General features: G+C 41.5%; 2 protein-coding genes and 1 long non-coding RNA gene across 5 annotated transcripts; 2 read left to right on the plus strand and 1 right to left on the minus strand.

Annotated features, from left to right (window-relative positions):
- Nucleotides 1-481: 481 nt before the first annotated feature.
- On the minus strand, nt 482-2,304 carry LOC135791920 (uncharacterized). The gene is made up of 2 exons (XR_010548156.1): nt 1,645-2,304; nt 482-1,462 (listed from the first exon to the last, which is right to left on the minus strand). It is a non-coding gene; the product is annotated as an uncharacterized lncRNA (long non-coding RNA).
- A 2,426-nt stretch (nt 2,305-4,730) lies between these two features.
- Tis11 (Tis11 zinc finger protein) lies at nt 4,731-11,416 on the plus strand. 3 transcript variants are annotated; one of them, XM_065301912.1, is made up of 2 exons: nt 4,731-4,994; nt 8,880-11,416. In XM_065301912.1, exons 1-2 carry the CDS (start codon nt 4,962-4,964, stop codon nt 9,603-9,605), a joined length of 759 nt encoding a protein of 252 aa, XP_065157984.1. In that variant the 5' UTR covers nt 4,731-4,961; the 3' UTR covers nt 9,606-11,416. The 3 variants fall into 3 exon arrangements, with proteins under 3 accessions (XP_065157984.1, XP_065157982.1, XP_065157983.1); XM_065301910.1 differs by lacking the exon at nt 4,731-4,994 and adding an exon at nt 5,266-5,848; XM_065301911.1 differs by lacking the exon at nt 4,731-4,994 and adding an exon at nt 6,413-6,960.
- Nucleotides 11,417-12,541: 1,125 nt separating this feature from the next.
- LOC135791515 (26S proteasome regulatory subunit 6B) lies at nt 12,542-14,277 on the plus strand. The gene is made up of 4 exons (XM_065301909.1): nt 12,542-12,726; nt 12,867-13,479; nt 13,538-13,935; nt 13,994-14,277. Exons 1-4 carry the CDS (start codon nt 12,694-12,696, stop codon nt 14,177-14,179), a joined length of 1,230 nt encoding a protein of 409 aa, XP_065157981.1. The 5' UTR covers nt 12,542-12,693; the 3' UTR covers nt 14,180-14,277.
- The last annotated feature ends 1,241 nt before the right edge of the window (nt 14,278-15,518 follow it).

Raw genomic sequence — 15,518 nt, forward strand, 5'->3', positions numbered from 1 at the left:
CGCCGAGAATGGAGAATGGAGCGGCGAGCAAAAAGTCCAACGGCGAAAACACATCGCACATAAGTCATGCATGCGTACCATCCAGAAGCAGAGCCTAATAATACTAATTATAAGTCGCGCACATGTGACGATGTCAACGAGATCTCTCATATGAATAATATTTGTGCGTATCTTTTTTTGGGATGGATGAATTCAATTGGGAAAAAATTGGAATGTTTTCCACATTTTGTGCAAGTGCATTATCCATTATGATGATCATGATGATTCATTCAGTTAGCCAGAGTGTCGAGTTGAAGTCGAACATGTGTTGCTAATGACTTTGTCTCGCTTTTTATCTTGTTGCGCGCTCGAACAATTTGATGTTAAATTATAAGATTTTAAATTACCGTCTATTACACGCTCATCTCGAGAGGAGATGTACTCAAAAACGTGCGACGTGGTTCTTGGAGAGGTGTAGAAAGTAAAAGAAACCCAAGCGATTGAACTTTAAGCAACACTTTATTATAAATCTATAATTAACGATTGGAGGAGCGTGAAAAGAAAATGTTGACGGTATTCCTAGAAATTAAACTTTCTGTCGGGGAAATTTATTTTTATTAAAATTGTGTTGTGTGTTTGCTGAGAAAACAAAAGCAAAAGTTGAGAGCGAAAAAAAGGTAAGACTTTAAGAGTAATTTAGGTTATCGAAATCGAAATCGTCGAAACGCGCAGATATAAACAACGCTCGACATCGTTCCGAAGAGAGGATGAGAGCACAAAGTAAAAACGGCGAGAAGTTAACAGTTACGTAACCTTGTTATTATATTTTAGTAGCGATTCATGCGGATTCGCCATGATGTGAGTCGCGCGCGAGCGCGCATTTGTTGTTGGTTGTGTTTTGTTTGGTGCTTTCAATGAAGAAGAAGAAGGCGCGAGTTTATTCCGTATTCCGTATTGTTTTATGCTCGCGTCGCTGTTCTTCCTTTATTTCGCGATTCCGCTTCTCATTCGCCTTCTTTTTTGTGTTTCGCTTTTAATTTCTCGATTTCTTCCTTTGTTTTCGATTTCTTTGGCGAAGGCACGGCGCGATCTTCGTTTTCATTGTGTTTGGCTGGCTGCGTGACTTTTTGGCGAAATAATGAATTTGGTCGTTGCTCTAGTTTTTCAAGTCGTGCGCTCGTCGTGAACGTACTTGAACTTTTTGCGTTTGGTGGTTTTCTCTTTTCGCGCGTGCTTTTCTCATATTCTTTGCTCGGTTTCGCTTTTCAATGCGGAGCACAATGGAAAAAATTATCTGATGACGTCGTGGCTTTGACTCTTCTTTCGCGCACACTCACGCATTGTGTTTTGTTTCGTTTTCGCGTTGTGTTTCTTTTGCGTGCGCGATTCTCGTTTCTGGTTTTGCCTTGTTGGTTCTGTTGCTTTTCTGCGGGCACGAGTCGCCGAGTTACCTAGTCGCCTCTTCGCCTACCTACCTACCTACCTGGAAATAACAACAACAACAAAGTGAGGAACGGGTCATCGCAATTCCTGCATGCACAAATGTTTTAGTTTTATAGTTCAAAGAATAATTTACTTTCAAACGGCGCTTGAGTGTATACTCGTATGTTTAAGTTTGCCCCTTTAAATGAATGAGCGATTTGAATATTGAAAAATGATTATTACCCATTTGTCGGGACGGACGCGCGGCGCACAAAATGGAAATAAATGGAAATTTATGTGTCGTCCATTATCTATATGGCGTTTTCCTTCCATGCGCCGTGACTCACGCCAGCGGACTGCATAACATAAATAACGCACAATAGAATAATTCATGACAAAATGTAAAACGCAGTTGGGGCAAAAAATGTTAATAATAATGTGAAAAATTAACGCATTGTTATGTTGTGATAATTGCGCATGCGCAAGTTTGAAATTGTGACCTGCGCGCAGCCAATATAGGCGGAGCTCTTAGTAAATGTCAAGCACAAACTAAGTGTAGTTAAGTATTGTTAAGTATTCAATAATTTGAATTCTTGCGACAATTTGCACATGGCTTCGAAGAAGCACCTCTAAAATCGATGTTTGCGTTGTCGAGAAAAACTAATACGCTGGATTCGAGCGAGAGCTCGCGCTCGCACCGCCTGAACACTGACAAATTTACATATTTGATTAACATTAGTTAACTTTTAGCACTTTCGGTCGTCACACATTGGCGTGTGACGTAAACGATGAAGCAAAGTCATGAATGTAGTCGAATGACCATGCGCTGAGTAGTTTAATCTTGTTTAAACATTACGTAAATATCCATGTGTGAAAAAAAACTTTTGCTGCAATTTTATTCTGTTTTTTTTTTTCGGCCTGGGCGAAAATTAACTTTCAGCTATGTGTTTGGTGTGTGTTTTGAAACGTTATGCAAAAGTTACTGTAAAGTGCGAAATTGTAGTTTCAAAATGCATCGACTGGCGAATGTATGACTCGCGTCTCGCCGCCGACTGCCCACACTTGTTCTAACTGTTTACAAGTTGTAAAGATTGCGGAGCGACGAAGAAACCGCATGCATAATGTGTAAGATTTACGTCGATTTAGCTGCAAAACTGACATACATGCATTTCCCGACTGACAACTAGGCGCGGACTCGAAATATAAATGCAGATCAATTAGTTACATTCAACTGGAGACTTTTTTCAGCTGGAGCATGCGCAGTACAACTGTGGGCGGAGCAAAAGTAACATTTTTATGCGAAAAACTTTGTTTTATCAGGCGAAAAAAACGCTAAGGACATTTTACAGCGAATAATTACAGTTGGCGTGCTTTTGCCATTCATTAGATAAGAAAGAAGGTATGCTAATTAATGGAGGCATATTTCTGCGCCGCGCGCCGTCAATTAAATTTGCGTCATGTCATTAGTAGGGAACGAGTCATTTCGCAATAATGCGATTTTTTAAAATTTGATTTTGCTTTATTTCACATTCACATTTATCGCGTTTGGTAGCAGTCGTATTTTAGGAACCTTTCTGTTCCAAGCGATAACGCGCGCGTAATTCGAGTTAATTTAAATGCAGCAATATTAGCAATGCTCGATATTGATAAGGAAATAATTGATTGAGAAAGTCGTAGTTTGTACTCGAGACGAGGAACTTTGTTGAGCGCGTTCGCCGCTCAGTGCACACAATTGGCATGATAATCGATATGAATTAAAAAGGTTGCTCAATCGGTCAATTATAAATTGTATTGCGCTAATTAAAGATGCGCGCCGGCTTAATGAAGATGCGAGACAAACACAGACAACGCGTCGTTTTGTGTGATCGAGATTGCTTTCGGTTTCATTTGCGACTACACCATTATAACCAGCGTGTTTGTTTGTTGCGTGCGCGAGTGTGTTTTTTTTTCTGTTTCGGGCTCTCGGATGGTTAAAGTTTAATTGGATGAGTTCAAGCAAGTCTAGTGTGATAATTTTAATGGTTGCGTTAAGTCGTGTACTAGATATCATTTATTTATGACTTGTGGTCTGATAAGGCACAAATCTCTACGGATGAGCTGCTGCGCAAACTCCACTGTCTTTATTTTATTTTTTGACTTACAAAGTGACGAACGCATGCGCAGTAATTTTATGGGCGGAGCATAAAACTTAATTTGTTGTTAAATTGTTTATTTCCGCATATCTGAAAGTAATCCTCTCGTAATACAACATAAATTGCTCGGATGCTGGCGCACTTTAATCGGTCTTTAATAACGACCGGACCGCAAGAAAGAAAGAAAGTGAATTTCGATGTCAATTCCACGCGGCCAACAAGCGGTAAACACACCATCACATTATTATTACTTCCATGCCCGCGCACGCTGTCCAAGCATGACTCTTGCTGAGTATGTGTGTGTGTGACTCGTGAAATTTTCATTTTCGCTATTTATTATAATGGCCGTGTAATTTCGTTTTGTGAGCGCGTATTATTATGATGTACGCGTTACGAAACACCGCGAGCGTCATACGCGTAGGTAATGGTCAGAAAGTTGTGCGTGTCGAACCATCGAAATCGCACACACAACATACACTCACACACGCACGCACCAGAAACTCCAAAGTCTTTAGCGGCGGAATTATCAAATTTGTTGCTTTTTGCACTCGCGATCAATTTCACTTTCAAATTGGACACGAAGAGAGTTTAAAGTTCGTTAAAATATCATTACAGTGCGCAATCACTGCGCCAATTTGTCTCGCGCGTCTGTGTTGCGATGTTACGACATATTGCGCGCAGACAATTAATTACCGAAATATTTATTTATGCTGGTATATTATTAATACAGTAATATAATCTAATTAATTACTCAACTTTGTGTGTGTGTATCGCGCGCAAATTGGCGAATTCTACGTATTTATTCCTTTAATATGTATTTTCATAATAAAATACTTTCTTTTGTTTATTCAGCGAGCGGTAATTAAATTCGCCGACGTGAATATACATTTTATATCATTGTAACTCAGTTAAAAACAAATGTTTACCGTAATAAAGTGTGTAGCGAGCGCAATTTGATATTTAATCAATTTATTAACACGGTTTATTAATATATTGCTGTCGTGGTAGTAAATTTATATTTGACATTGAATTTTTCCATTTGCGTGATTTGCATTTCCGGTGGTATAAAATAAAAACTCTTTTTTCTTTTGCTTTTGCTTTGCTAAAAACGCAGTAGTCTTTTTTTAAGTGATAAAATTGGGTTGGCTATGAAGCAGTCACTATGTTGATCCAGTTGTCAATTTTTGTGAAAGAACAAGTTGTCAAATTTTCGTGTGAAGCAAATTTTCAGTGTACAAACTAGCCTCCCAGTTTAGTTGTAGAGATTAGTGATTTTCTAAATGATGATATTGCTCGACTTGGTCGCCGATCATTGTCGCTCATGATAAACTTGTGATGAACGATTGTAAATAAGCAGCAGCTAAATGCGGCGCTGATATACCATTGACGAGTGTCTGGAGTACCGTTTGGGGAACTTCCGGAGCAATCATGGTGTCGTACGTGATGCTTGGCCCTTCAATTGTAAGTTTTATTGCATTAGCATCGCGTATTGCTGCATACAGACATAAATTACGTTGGTTGTGTTATTTTTCTTCTTCTCCCCTTTAAAATGTGTGTGGAAATGTTTGTTGATCTAGAGGGGCATCATTTGAGAGCGGATGTGCGCCGATTTCTGCGCAATCCTTGACAATGGTGCGCAAACAAATTGATAAGTCGATAAGACCAACGTGTGCGCGCGCGCGATGGACTTAAGAGCCGGGCGCGGTGCACAATCGTGTTCAGTGTTTCGGCGCGTATTCCAGCCATCATCGCAACGTGCAAAACGTGCGCCGACGACGTTTTCTCACCGGCGGCGTGTCTCTTGTGCAACGTGTGGTATTTTAAATTTTTACTTCTCTCAAGTTTCGCTTCCAGAGAATTGGCTTGATTTGAATTTTGTTTTAATTTTTATATTTAACTGCTTCCCGAGTGTCGCCAGCTGCGTAATATTTGTTTATTTATTTAATTTAGGCTCTAAATGTGAGTGTAGTTGATTTTAAAATAAGAAAACGCGATTAAATTTAAACTAAGCGGTGCGTGTGAGACGCACAACTTCAAATTGAATTTACACACGTGCGCGTAAAAAGATGGACGCAAAGATGGAGTCTGCCTCCTCCTCGTCCTCTGCGGCGTTGTATATGAATTTCATGATGAAATTGCCGGCCATGCCGGACGTTACACAGCTGGATATCTTGCGTTCGCTGATTGCGCAAACCACCGACGACAATCGCCAGTTTTCCGACGTGTCGTCCAACAATCAGGCGAATGAAAATGAGGTGACTATCGAGGAGATTCAGGAGAGTCACGCAGCCACCTCGGATGGTTCCGTACACGAGGTAGGTGATGATTAAAAACAATCGAAATATTTAATAATAAGCAGGATTCACTTTCATTCGATGTTTTTGTTTGATTTCTTGGTATTACACGACGTAAACATCTAGATTCCCATGGTTTTCCGTCATTTCCGTGCCTCCTTGGAACTTGTTTGCTATCTTTTGTTCTAAAACATATACAAAACTATGACGTGATTTAGAATTTATCATTGACTAGGTCGTGTTTGTTTTACTTCAGTCAAACAATCGAAAAAAATTGTACATGAAAAAATGTGTACTTCCCGATGATTTTCTGCTTCTTTTCATTCATCAGTTATAAATAATTCGCCTTGTTTTGGCGATGTTGGTGTGACGTGAACTTGGCGGTTTTTTTTTTTCTGCGCCTGCTTTGTTTTTTCGTTGTTTGTCCAGGCGAGCCGCGCACGCTTGGCGCTCCAATGACGTCGCGAGTTCTCGAACGCGCTTGGAGCGTTTCGCATCTTTTTCGTTGCGCGTCGCGCCGGCGCGATTGTAGTGGGGCGGCTTGGTAAAGCGCGCGTCGTTGCTGCGTCGTGCGAGTGAGTAGCCAGCACAGAGCGAGTCGAAACGTCAGTGTGCGAAAGATCGCGTTGGCATAAAGACGTGCGGCAATATTGAGTTGCTCAGCAAGCGGTGAAAACGCGACAACGTTGAAAAAGGCGCAATTTTGTTTGAAACATTCAAACACAACACGCACGCAGTCGAGTTTTCACTGGTGAACACACACACACACACACGTGGTTGGAATATTGTTTTTGTAATAAATATTGAAAATAATTTGCGGTTTTGCGAGTGCACCCTTAGTGTGAATATTTATTATTTGTTGTTGGTTGGATTGTGTGCATCTTTAAATGTTGTTCGCGCGCTGACACGTCTCAACGACGCTGAAGAGCTGCTTGCTACGCGTGTTTGTGCGTAGTTTTAAAGACGCGAAAACTGCATAACAAGAGTTGGTCGGGTTCGTGCGAATCGAATTCGACTTGACCAGCAAACGCCCGCGAACTGATTGGCGACGCCGAAATAAGGATTACATTATCATGTCGACTGCGGTGATGCCACAGAACGGGATGTACGACTTTGGCGATATCATTTTAAAGGTAAACTTTCCATTACATTTTGGTTGTGTGTTGACAAGACAGTCAAGTCAGACGGTGGGTCTTGACTTTTGAACGGCGACGACGACGACGACGAAGTTGCGTTGAGATTTAGTTTTGGTGCGCCGCTTGCGCGCTCGAGTTTCTGAAGCTCTTGAATTGGAAGCTACAAAGTCCACTCGAAAGTGAATCAAATCACAAAACGAGCAACACGTCGACGTCGTTTGCGTTCGCTCTCTCGATTGTTGCGAGCATGGTTTGCTCGTCAGCGGCGCTGATTTTCCTGTTGGTAATGTTTCCGAGACAATACACATGCCACAAGTGGTAAATCTGTTTGTGGCAGTAATCAATACAGAGCGATAGCGTTAGTATAATGTCTTCCAAAAGAGGAAAAAACCGACATTATTATCATCATTACGAATTGATAGTTCTATTTTTAATTGCATGAGGAAATATTCCATTGATTGACCGTTTATTTTTGCGTTGTTCTAATGTTTTGATGGTTTCTCTGTCTTTTTCACTTTAACTTTTTCTACACTTGCTGTGATTGTTTTTTTTTTTCGTCTTCTCGTAACGAAGATGAAGGTGGATATTTTGGCTGCACCTTTTTTGCCTATGTTTTTTCCTCGCCGCTCCTACCACTTGTTAGTTCTTGGATTGCTCTAAGGGTTTGAGGCTCGCAGGTAGTTGGTGTCTCTCCCTTTTCTCGGATGTTCCATCATGCATGCTTATGCTAGGCTGCTCTCTAGCATTGTGTGGTGCGTCCGTGTTTTTTTTTTTTGCTTAGTTTCTTTGGTCCGGGCGTACGGTTTCCAACTACCTGTTGCGTGGTGTGTCCAGGTAGTGTGTAGTGGCGGAGAAGAGAGGCTGGTGGCAAAAGGGACGGCCCGATCGGCTCGTGTTTGGTGCGTGTGTGTGGATGGATGGCGTGCGTTGCGCTGTGGGTTAGTACATTTTCAATTCAAGGCCTGCAGAACCGGCTCCCAGCCGTCCGCCGTGGTTGTTGTTGTTTGGTGTGCCAGCAGTAAAAACTGATGATGTGTGTGTGTGCGCTGTATCTCTACATTGGCGTCTTTGCCCAACCATCGCCTGGGACCAATAAATGTTTGGGGTTTTCTGCCCCATTTTTTCTCAAATTTGAAATTTTTGATTTTGGTCACGCACGGAAATGTACCCGGACGAAGAGGACGGTAAAAAGTAAAAACGCTCAAGTACTTTCTGGTAGGCGCACGCACAAGGTGATGAAGTGAACAAACTTTCGAAAATCGAAACCTCCAACAATTCCACTCATCTGTAGAGCTGTTTGTGAGTTTCTTGACTGCAGTTTTTGTCGATTGGAGTTTTTATTCGCAAATTATGTTTTGCGTCACTACGGCTGCCGCTTTTTTTTTGCGCTGCGGTTTGAGTGCAACCGTTTGATCGCAATAGATTGATCGTTTCATTAGAGCGTGCCGACGCGATCGGATGTGTCGGTGTGTGGAAGAGTGATCCCGGTCTGAAATCGAGTCTTTCTCTTGGCGAGAAAAGAGAAATGCGCGGCGTCGCCATCGTCTTGGGCCCGCGCCGAGAGAGAGAGACTCCCACTAGATCTTACTTAGCTTTCACATCGACAGCCACGCAGCGTCCGCAACGCGCATCCAGTCTAGTAAGCGTAGTGTGTGTGTGGTTGTCACTGCGTGAAAGTAGGATTGTAGAACGAACTTTTACCAATTGTTAACAGGGAGATGAAAGTGTAGTGCGCGCGCGCGCCAGCGCCACTGTGTGCACTGGGATGCTATTCTCTTCCGCCGCGCGTTATCAAGATTTACATATCGCGAGCAGAGAAAACATCGCCAGCCAATTCCGGCTCTGCGAGCGCCGGCGCGAAATTTGTCGAGTTTGATGAATGTTTGATGCTGATTGTTGAATTTTTTTTGTTGCAGAATTACGGAATCCCGGAAACGGCCCCAGGCGCACATCTGCGCTGCACGTTGACACGTATGGCGTCGTCGCCGGCACAGCCGACCAATGCCGCCACGCTTGTCTCGTCGCTGCTGGGCAACCTCTCGCAGCAGCATCGGCGCCTTGAGCGCACGCAGTCGGCGCCGGCGCCAGCGTCCGCCTTGCCGGCGAGCGCCGCCTCCGCTGTCAACACCTCCCGCTACAAGACGGAGTTGTGCCGGCCATACGAAGAGTTTGGCGTGTGCAAGTACGGCGACAAGTGTCAGTTCGCGCACGGCATGAATGAGCTGCGCAATCTCGCTCGCCACCCCAAGTACAAGACGGAGCTGTGCCGCACCTATCACACGGTCGGCTTCTGCCCGTATGGCCCGCGCTGCCACTTTGTACACAACCAGGAGGAGGTGATGCAGCAGAATACGCGCGCGCCGAGTGCCGCCTCGATGATGGCGAGCTCGCGCGCCACCCCCATGCAAATGTCACGAGGCGGCGCACGACCTGCTGCCCTCTCGCCGGCGCTCTCCATCGACTCGGCGTCGGCGTCCAGCCCGCCGTGCAGCCTCAGCCAGTCGCCCACCTCTTCGATGGGCTCGTTCTTTAGCAGCGAGCCGGAGCTTCACTCGCCCGGCATCGAGGAGCAGCGTCTGCCCGTTTTCAATATGTTGGCGGGCCCCGGCCCCCAGCTGCTCACGCACGCCGATCTCTTGTAGTGCCCTCTGCGCGCGCTCCTCGTTATTTATATTATGTTATTTGCGAAATCGCCGAGACGCATCACGCGTTAATCAAGACATAAGTTTTTAAAACCTTTACCAGCAACCGGGCTGCTTAGATCAGCGATCAGGAAGGAGGAAATCTGCGTTAAAAATTGAAACCAACACGAACTTAAACAATCGAAAAACCACTCAAGACAATTTACTGATTATTTAATTTTGCAAGTCCGCAGTGTTTATTTATGTTATATATTACTATTCTGCTCACGTGCAGAGTGATTTTCATAATGTGTGATTTTTAATATATTATTATTATTAGTAATTGAATATTATATCATAATATATTATATATTATTATAAAAATCTATTTACGAAAAGAGACAGACAAGAAAAATGCTGCAATCGGCGATACACTATGCGGAGAGCGAGCATTCAACAAGAAGTTACTAATAGATGTTTAGTTTTCGCCAACTTCCAATTTTGATTTTTAACTCTTAGGGCTCACGTAAGGACGCAACGCCAACATTATTTCTATATATCTATAACGAACGAACATTTCTTGCTGTTTGCTGAATGTAACTGAAAAGAAACCAAGAAATTGTACATATCATTCGGTGATAATAACGCAAACGCAAATTGATGAATGTTGAAACGTAACGTAGTATGCGATGAATGTGCAAGTTAGGTTTAATTATTTAAGGCGTGTCTCATCGGTCCGCAGTGGCAATGTCTCGATATTCGTTTCGTTTGGTTTTACAATATGGTGAAAACTTGAAATATGCAATCATGTAGTATGTGTATCAACTGATTGAGGAACGATCCGGTCAGGCCGATCTTTCTTTCGTTGATTGTTCGTAATGTATCATAGAGAAACACATTCCGCGCTCGCGTTTTGCATTCATGTTTTATTTAATTTAATTTATTCGCTTTTCTCGCTTCTCTTACTTTTTTACGCACATAAACACATACACACACACGCTGGCGCGCAGTTGTGTTTGCTCGCACAGCCGGCCCATTGTGGGGGACGCTTTCGAAACAAACACATGCGCGCGCCCAGACAGCACTTTTGTACGTTTAATATATTTATTATTATTTATTTGCTTCTATTCTGCATACTCTGCGAGACGACGACGACGACACAGAACAGCATTTTATTAATTGTTCAAGAGAGACGCATTTTACCGATATGTTTATACGTTGTGTACTACCACTAGAGAGCAAAACTCGGCGAAACCTTAAGTTATTATTAATCGTGTAATTATTTAATTTAATTTTGGCGGAACATGTTGAGTTTTTCGGTCCGTGATGTGCCTTCTTCTATTGATTGAGTTAACGAATGATAACGTTGGCCCCCCGCCGTCCTCACGAATGTCTTTTTAAGCGCTGTGTGGAGGTGACCGATGAGGGATGATGTGGATGATGATGGTAATGACGGGCGAAGAATGCGATTTTAATTTTGTTTATCTCTTACTTTCCCTATTTGCAATTAATTTAAAAACGATGCAAACGTGCAAGGTTTCTCTTTTGTTAGTTAAATCATTATTTAATTTTTTTTGTGTTTTTGTGCTTACTTTTTTACTACACTCAGAAATGTTTCCCGCAAACAAGTGAAAATATAAATATGGAAGAGAGAAACACGCAGCGTGTTTATGTTATGTAGTTATTATTATTTTTTATTTGTAATATTTATATTATTTGTAACTTATTATTTATATTAATATTTACTACGATTTACTATACTACTGCAATATTATCTCTGTAGGTGACCAAATGTGCGCAGCACATATTTGAATAAAGAGCGAAAATCTTAACTATAGCTGCAAAACTAAAAAAGAACGCGCGCGCCCTCACACTTGTCACGCCGTTCGCTGTCTTCAAACCGGTGCGATCATTGGAAAAACGAAAAGATAAAGCAAGAAACCCTTAATAAATGCCTTGTATATTTATATTTTTGTAGCTATAGGATGAAAAAAATTGTATCTTTAATTCTTTATATCGTAAAATTATATTTGTTCTTAAAAAAAAACACCACTCGAAGTCGTCAATCATTCGGCTTTTTTCCTGCACGCATAAAATACGTACATTGTCCGCTGATTGGATTTTCTCGTGCGCGTTTCGTCATTGATATCATGATTATGCGATTATTTATTTAATTCCAATTTCCTTGGCCGCTCGATTAACAACTTCTTGCGTTCTAACGCGATTTCTTGAGGCCTCGCGCGAGTAGGCTTTTTTTTTTGTCACGGATGGATGCGCAGGACCTCGGCACACTCTTGCCGCACTGCGCCTAGAACATTACCTGTCCATTCTTGAGCATTCGGCGGCGCGTCCGATTATGCGCCCAGGTAGATTTACGTGTGTTACATAATCAAAATGTAAATAATCTGAGCGTTGTTTGAGAGATGCCAGCCGCGCGATAAGCGCGTAAAAAGTGAAAAAAGGGCCCGCGGCTTCGATCCGCTCTGTTTACGGCGCTAATTTCCATCAGCAGCAATGATTTCAATGCTGTTCCGATTGCTGATTGTTATCCGGGAATGTTATAATTAAAAATTAAAGCGTTTTGTTGACTTGGATAATATATTTGGTGATTTATGTGAACTTTGAAAGAGTTTAGCGCGCGTTAAAGTTGCTAGGTCGCTAAAATGTGACATACGTAATGCGTTACCTTGAAACGTCGCGTAATTTGTGTTTACTAGACAAAATAGTCATTATCAGTGAGCAAACTCGGTGCACTTTAATTATATTACGCCGTTCGCCAGCAATGTACTCTGTTATCTGCGTTGTGATTATGTTTAACATTTCATTACGATATAAAAAAACTATTTGCCTTTATTGTGTATCATAATGGGCTATATTAATTTAAAGGGTACAAATATTCGAAACAGTTTACGAAATGTGAGTTGTGCGAGAGTTTTGTCCAATGTTAAGTTTATATTAGTACTGCTTTTTATTTCTCCTGACGGTACTTTGATGTCGGTAAAGAAAAGATAGAAACCTGTAACTGCTATAGCGCCGCTATGTTATAGCGTAACATAACCTCCACATTTATTCTGTCTGCCGTCAGTCGCGAAAACACAAGTCATTGAAGATGGAAACCATGGAAGTTGTTATTCCTGAGAAAGTAAGCATTTTTATATGTTATCCTTCTTTATAAACAATATACTAGCAAGAATTGAAGTGTTCAGAAATATATTTATTTGACTGGTTGGGTTGATTGTTACTAATGCCATAATTTGGTTGACACAAATGGATGAATTGCAGGATGAAGGCAGCCCGGCTGAGACAAAGCAGATTCTTCAAGACACTGACACTGAAGATCTCTACACAAAGTATAAGAAACTCCAGCAGATGTTGGAATTTCTTGAAGTACAAGAGGAGTACATCAAAGATGAGCAGCGAAATCTCAAGAAAGAATATCTGCATGCACAGGAAGAGGTCAAGAGGATCCAATCAGTGCCACTGGTTATTGGGCAGTTCCTTGAAGCTGTAGATCAGAATACTGGCATTGTAGGCTCTACAACTGGATCTAATTACTATGTGAGAATTCTTTCCACTATTGACAGGGAACTCCTGAAACCATCTGCCAGTGTTGCACTGCATAAACACAGCAATGCTTTAGTTGATGTGCTGCCTCCAGAGGCAGACTCCTCCATTAGCATGCTGCAAGCTGATGAAAAGCCTGATGTGAGTTATGCTGATATTGGTGGCATGGATATGCAGAAACAAGAAATTCGTGAAGCAGTTGAGTTGCCACTCACGCACTTTGAGCTCTACAAGCAGATTGGTATTGACCCACCTAGAGGTGTATTGATGTATGGTCCACCAGGATGTGGCAAAACCATGCTTGCAAAGGCGGTTGCACATCATACAACGGGTATAAATTATTTAAACAGATTGTTTTAATTGTGTTTTAATTTAATTTCAATTTACAGCTGCGTTTATTCGCGTTGTTGGTTCCGAGTTTGTTCAAAAGTATTTGGGCGAAGGACCGCGCATGGTGCGTGACGTGTTTCGTCTCGCGAAGGAGAACTCTCCAGCTATCATTTTTATTGATGAGATTGACGCTATTGCTACGAAGCGTTTTGATGCGCAGACCGGTGCCGATAGGGAGGTGCAACGTATTCTTCTTGAGTTGCTTAACCAGATGGACGGTTTTGACCAAACGACGAATGTGAAAGTCATCATGGCGACAAATCGTGCCGACACTCTTGATCCTGCACTTTTACGTCCAGGTCGTTTGGACAGGAAAATTGAGTTTCCGCTTCCTGATCGGCGCCAAAAGCGTTTAATTTTCAGCACTATTACTTCAAGAATGAATCTATCGGAGGAGGTAAGTTGAAATTGATATGATTGTTTCTGATTTAATTGGGAAATGGCATTTTGTTCAGGTTGACTTGGAAGACTTTGTCGCTCGACCCGATCGAATTTCGGGCGCAGATATCAACGCTATTTGTCAGGAAGCAGGCATGCACGCCGTGCGTGAAAATCGTTACATTGTCTTGCCCAAGGACTTTGAGAAGGGTTACAAGAACAACATCAAGAAGGATGAGAGCGAACATGAGTTCTATAAATAATTTCATTTGCTTACTTTAACATAGGGATAAGCTCAGTAAACCTAAATATTTGTAATAAGTTAAAAGCGATTCGACAGTAAATTCAAACTTATAAATAAGAGTTTATCAACATTGTCAGCGACGAGCGATTCCTTGCGACAAATTGCCGTGACTTGCACCTCCTCTATTCTACCTGCTCGCCAGTGCTGCAGACTTGCACGCGTTTCAGTCTCGTTGCGCTGTTGTTTCGTCGTGGTGTTGCTAGTAGATTACTTACCTCTCGCGTCGCCACATTTTTTACTTTAATTTCATAAATAGTATTAATTTGATCAACTGTTGACGGAATTTTGTGTTCATTGGGGTACATCGTGTTTTCGTAAGATTTTTGGTCTTATTCATTGTTGTTCTGACCCAGTCTACCGTTTATCTCGCGTTTCTTGCGTTTAAAATTCAGTAAATCGACTTGTATTTAATTTAAAATTGAGTTACTTTCTAGTAATTGGCCTGTTCAGCGTTGTGGTAAGCATTACATGTGTGCTATATTATATCACATTAATATTTAGTTTATACTAGCTGTTGCCCGCGACTTCGTTCCGGCAGTGTTTAATAAAAATGTAATTGGTTTTTACTCTCTTGTTCTAGACATAGTCGTAGTAAGAGTCAAATCTATCAATAAGATTAGCAATTTTAATTTAAAGAAATTAATTATATAAAGTTTTGTCAATAATGCACTTCAGCGCGCTATCTCGAATTCAACTATTTAACTATAACTATGATTGAATCTCAATGTCAAATTTTATTCTATAGAAAAGAGCTGTTTTGAGGATTTTCCCGGCAATTATTCGAATTTTTCCCACCTTTTATACCTTCCCTAGACCTCCACGAATAATTCAAGACCAAAATAAGATAAATCCGTTCAGCCGTTCTCGAGTTTTAGCGAGACTAACGAACAGCAATTCATTTTTATATATATATAGATTTTCGAGCGAATACACTATTTCTAGTTTGATTTCGCAGAATGTTTCCGTAAAAAAAGTAATTTTCCCACATTCTGAAGGTTCAATGAAAAATGAAAAGTTCCGAAATACTTCATACCAAGAACGATTCCATAACTGCAATCAATTAAAAGTGTAAGTGATGTAGTTTTATACCTTCTCTACGCGCAGGGACTGGAAACTGACGATTGGTGTTTTAATACTGTGTTTTTAGATTCAATTTCTTAACGTAATGATATAAGGGCCAGGAATCAGCTTCAACATCTATACGATTTGCCAGAATTGTGAACACTCACTGAAGAATGAAGCTAACCAGTACGAATTAAGAACCCGCACAATTTTTGTCTCGAATGTTTATTTTCATA

The sequence above is a fragment of the Atheta coriaria genome, unplaced genomic scaffold (assembly GCF_025399875.1).
Source record: "Atheta coriaria isolate IRGN ID8LTWV9N9 unplaced genomic scaffold, Caltech_Dcor_3.1 hic_scaffold_5_pilon, whole genome shotgun sequence".
Lineage (NCBI taxonomy): Eukaryota > Metazoa > Arthropoda > Insecta > Coleoptera > Staphylinidae > Dalotia > Dalotia coriaria.

Coding starts and splice junctions, on each gene's coding strand:
- Tis11 (XM_065301910.1), top strand. CDS start 5,600: ATGGACGCAAAGATGGAGTCTGCCTCCTCCTCGTCCTCTGCGGCGTTG. Junction 5,849..8,879: donor CGGATGGTTCCGTACACGAG/GTAGGTGATGAT, acceptor TTTTTGTTGCAG/AATTACGGAATCCCGGAAAC.
- LOC135791515 (XM_065301909.1), top strand. CDS start 12,694: ATGGAAACCATGGAAGTTGTTATTCCTGAGAAA. Junction 12,727..12,866: donor AAGTTGTTATTCCTGAGAAA/GTAAGCATTTTT, acceptor GATGAATTGCAG/GATGAAGGCAGCCCGGCTGA. Junction 13,480..13,537: donor GGTTGCACATCATACAACGG/GTATAAATTATT, acceptor TTCAATTTACAG/CTGCGTTTATTCGCGTTGTT.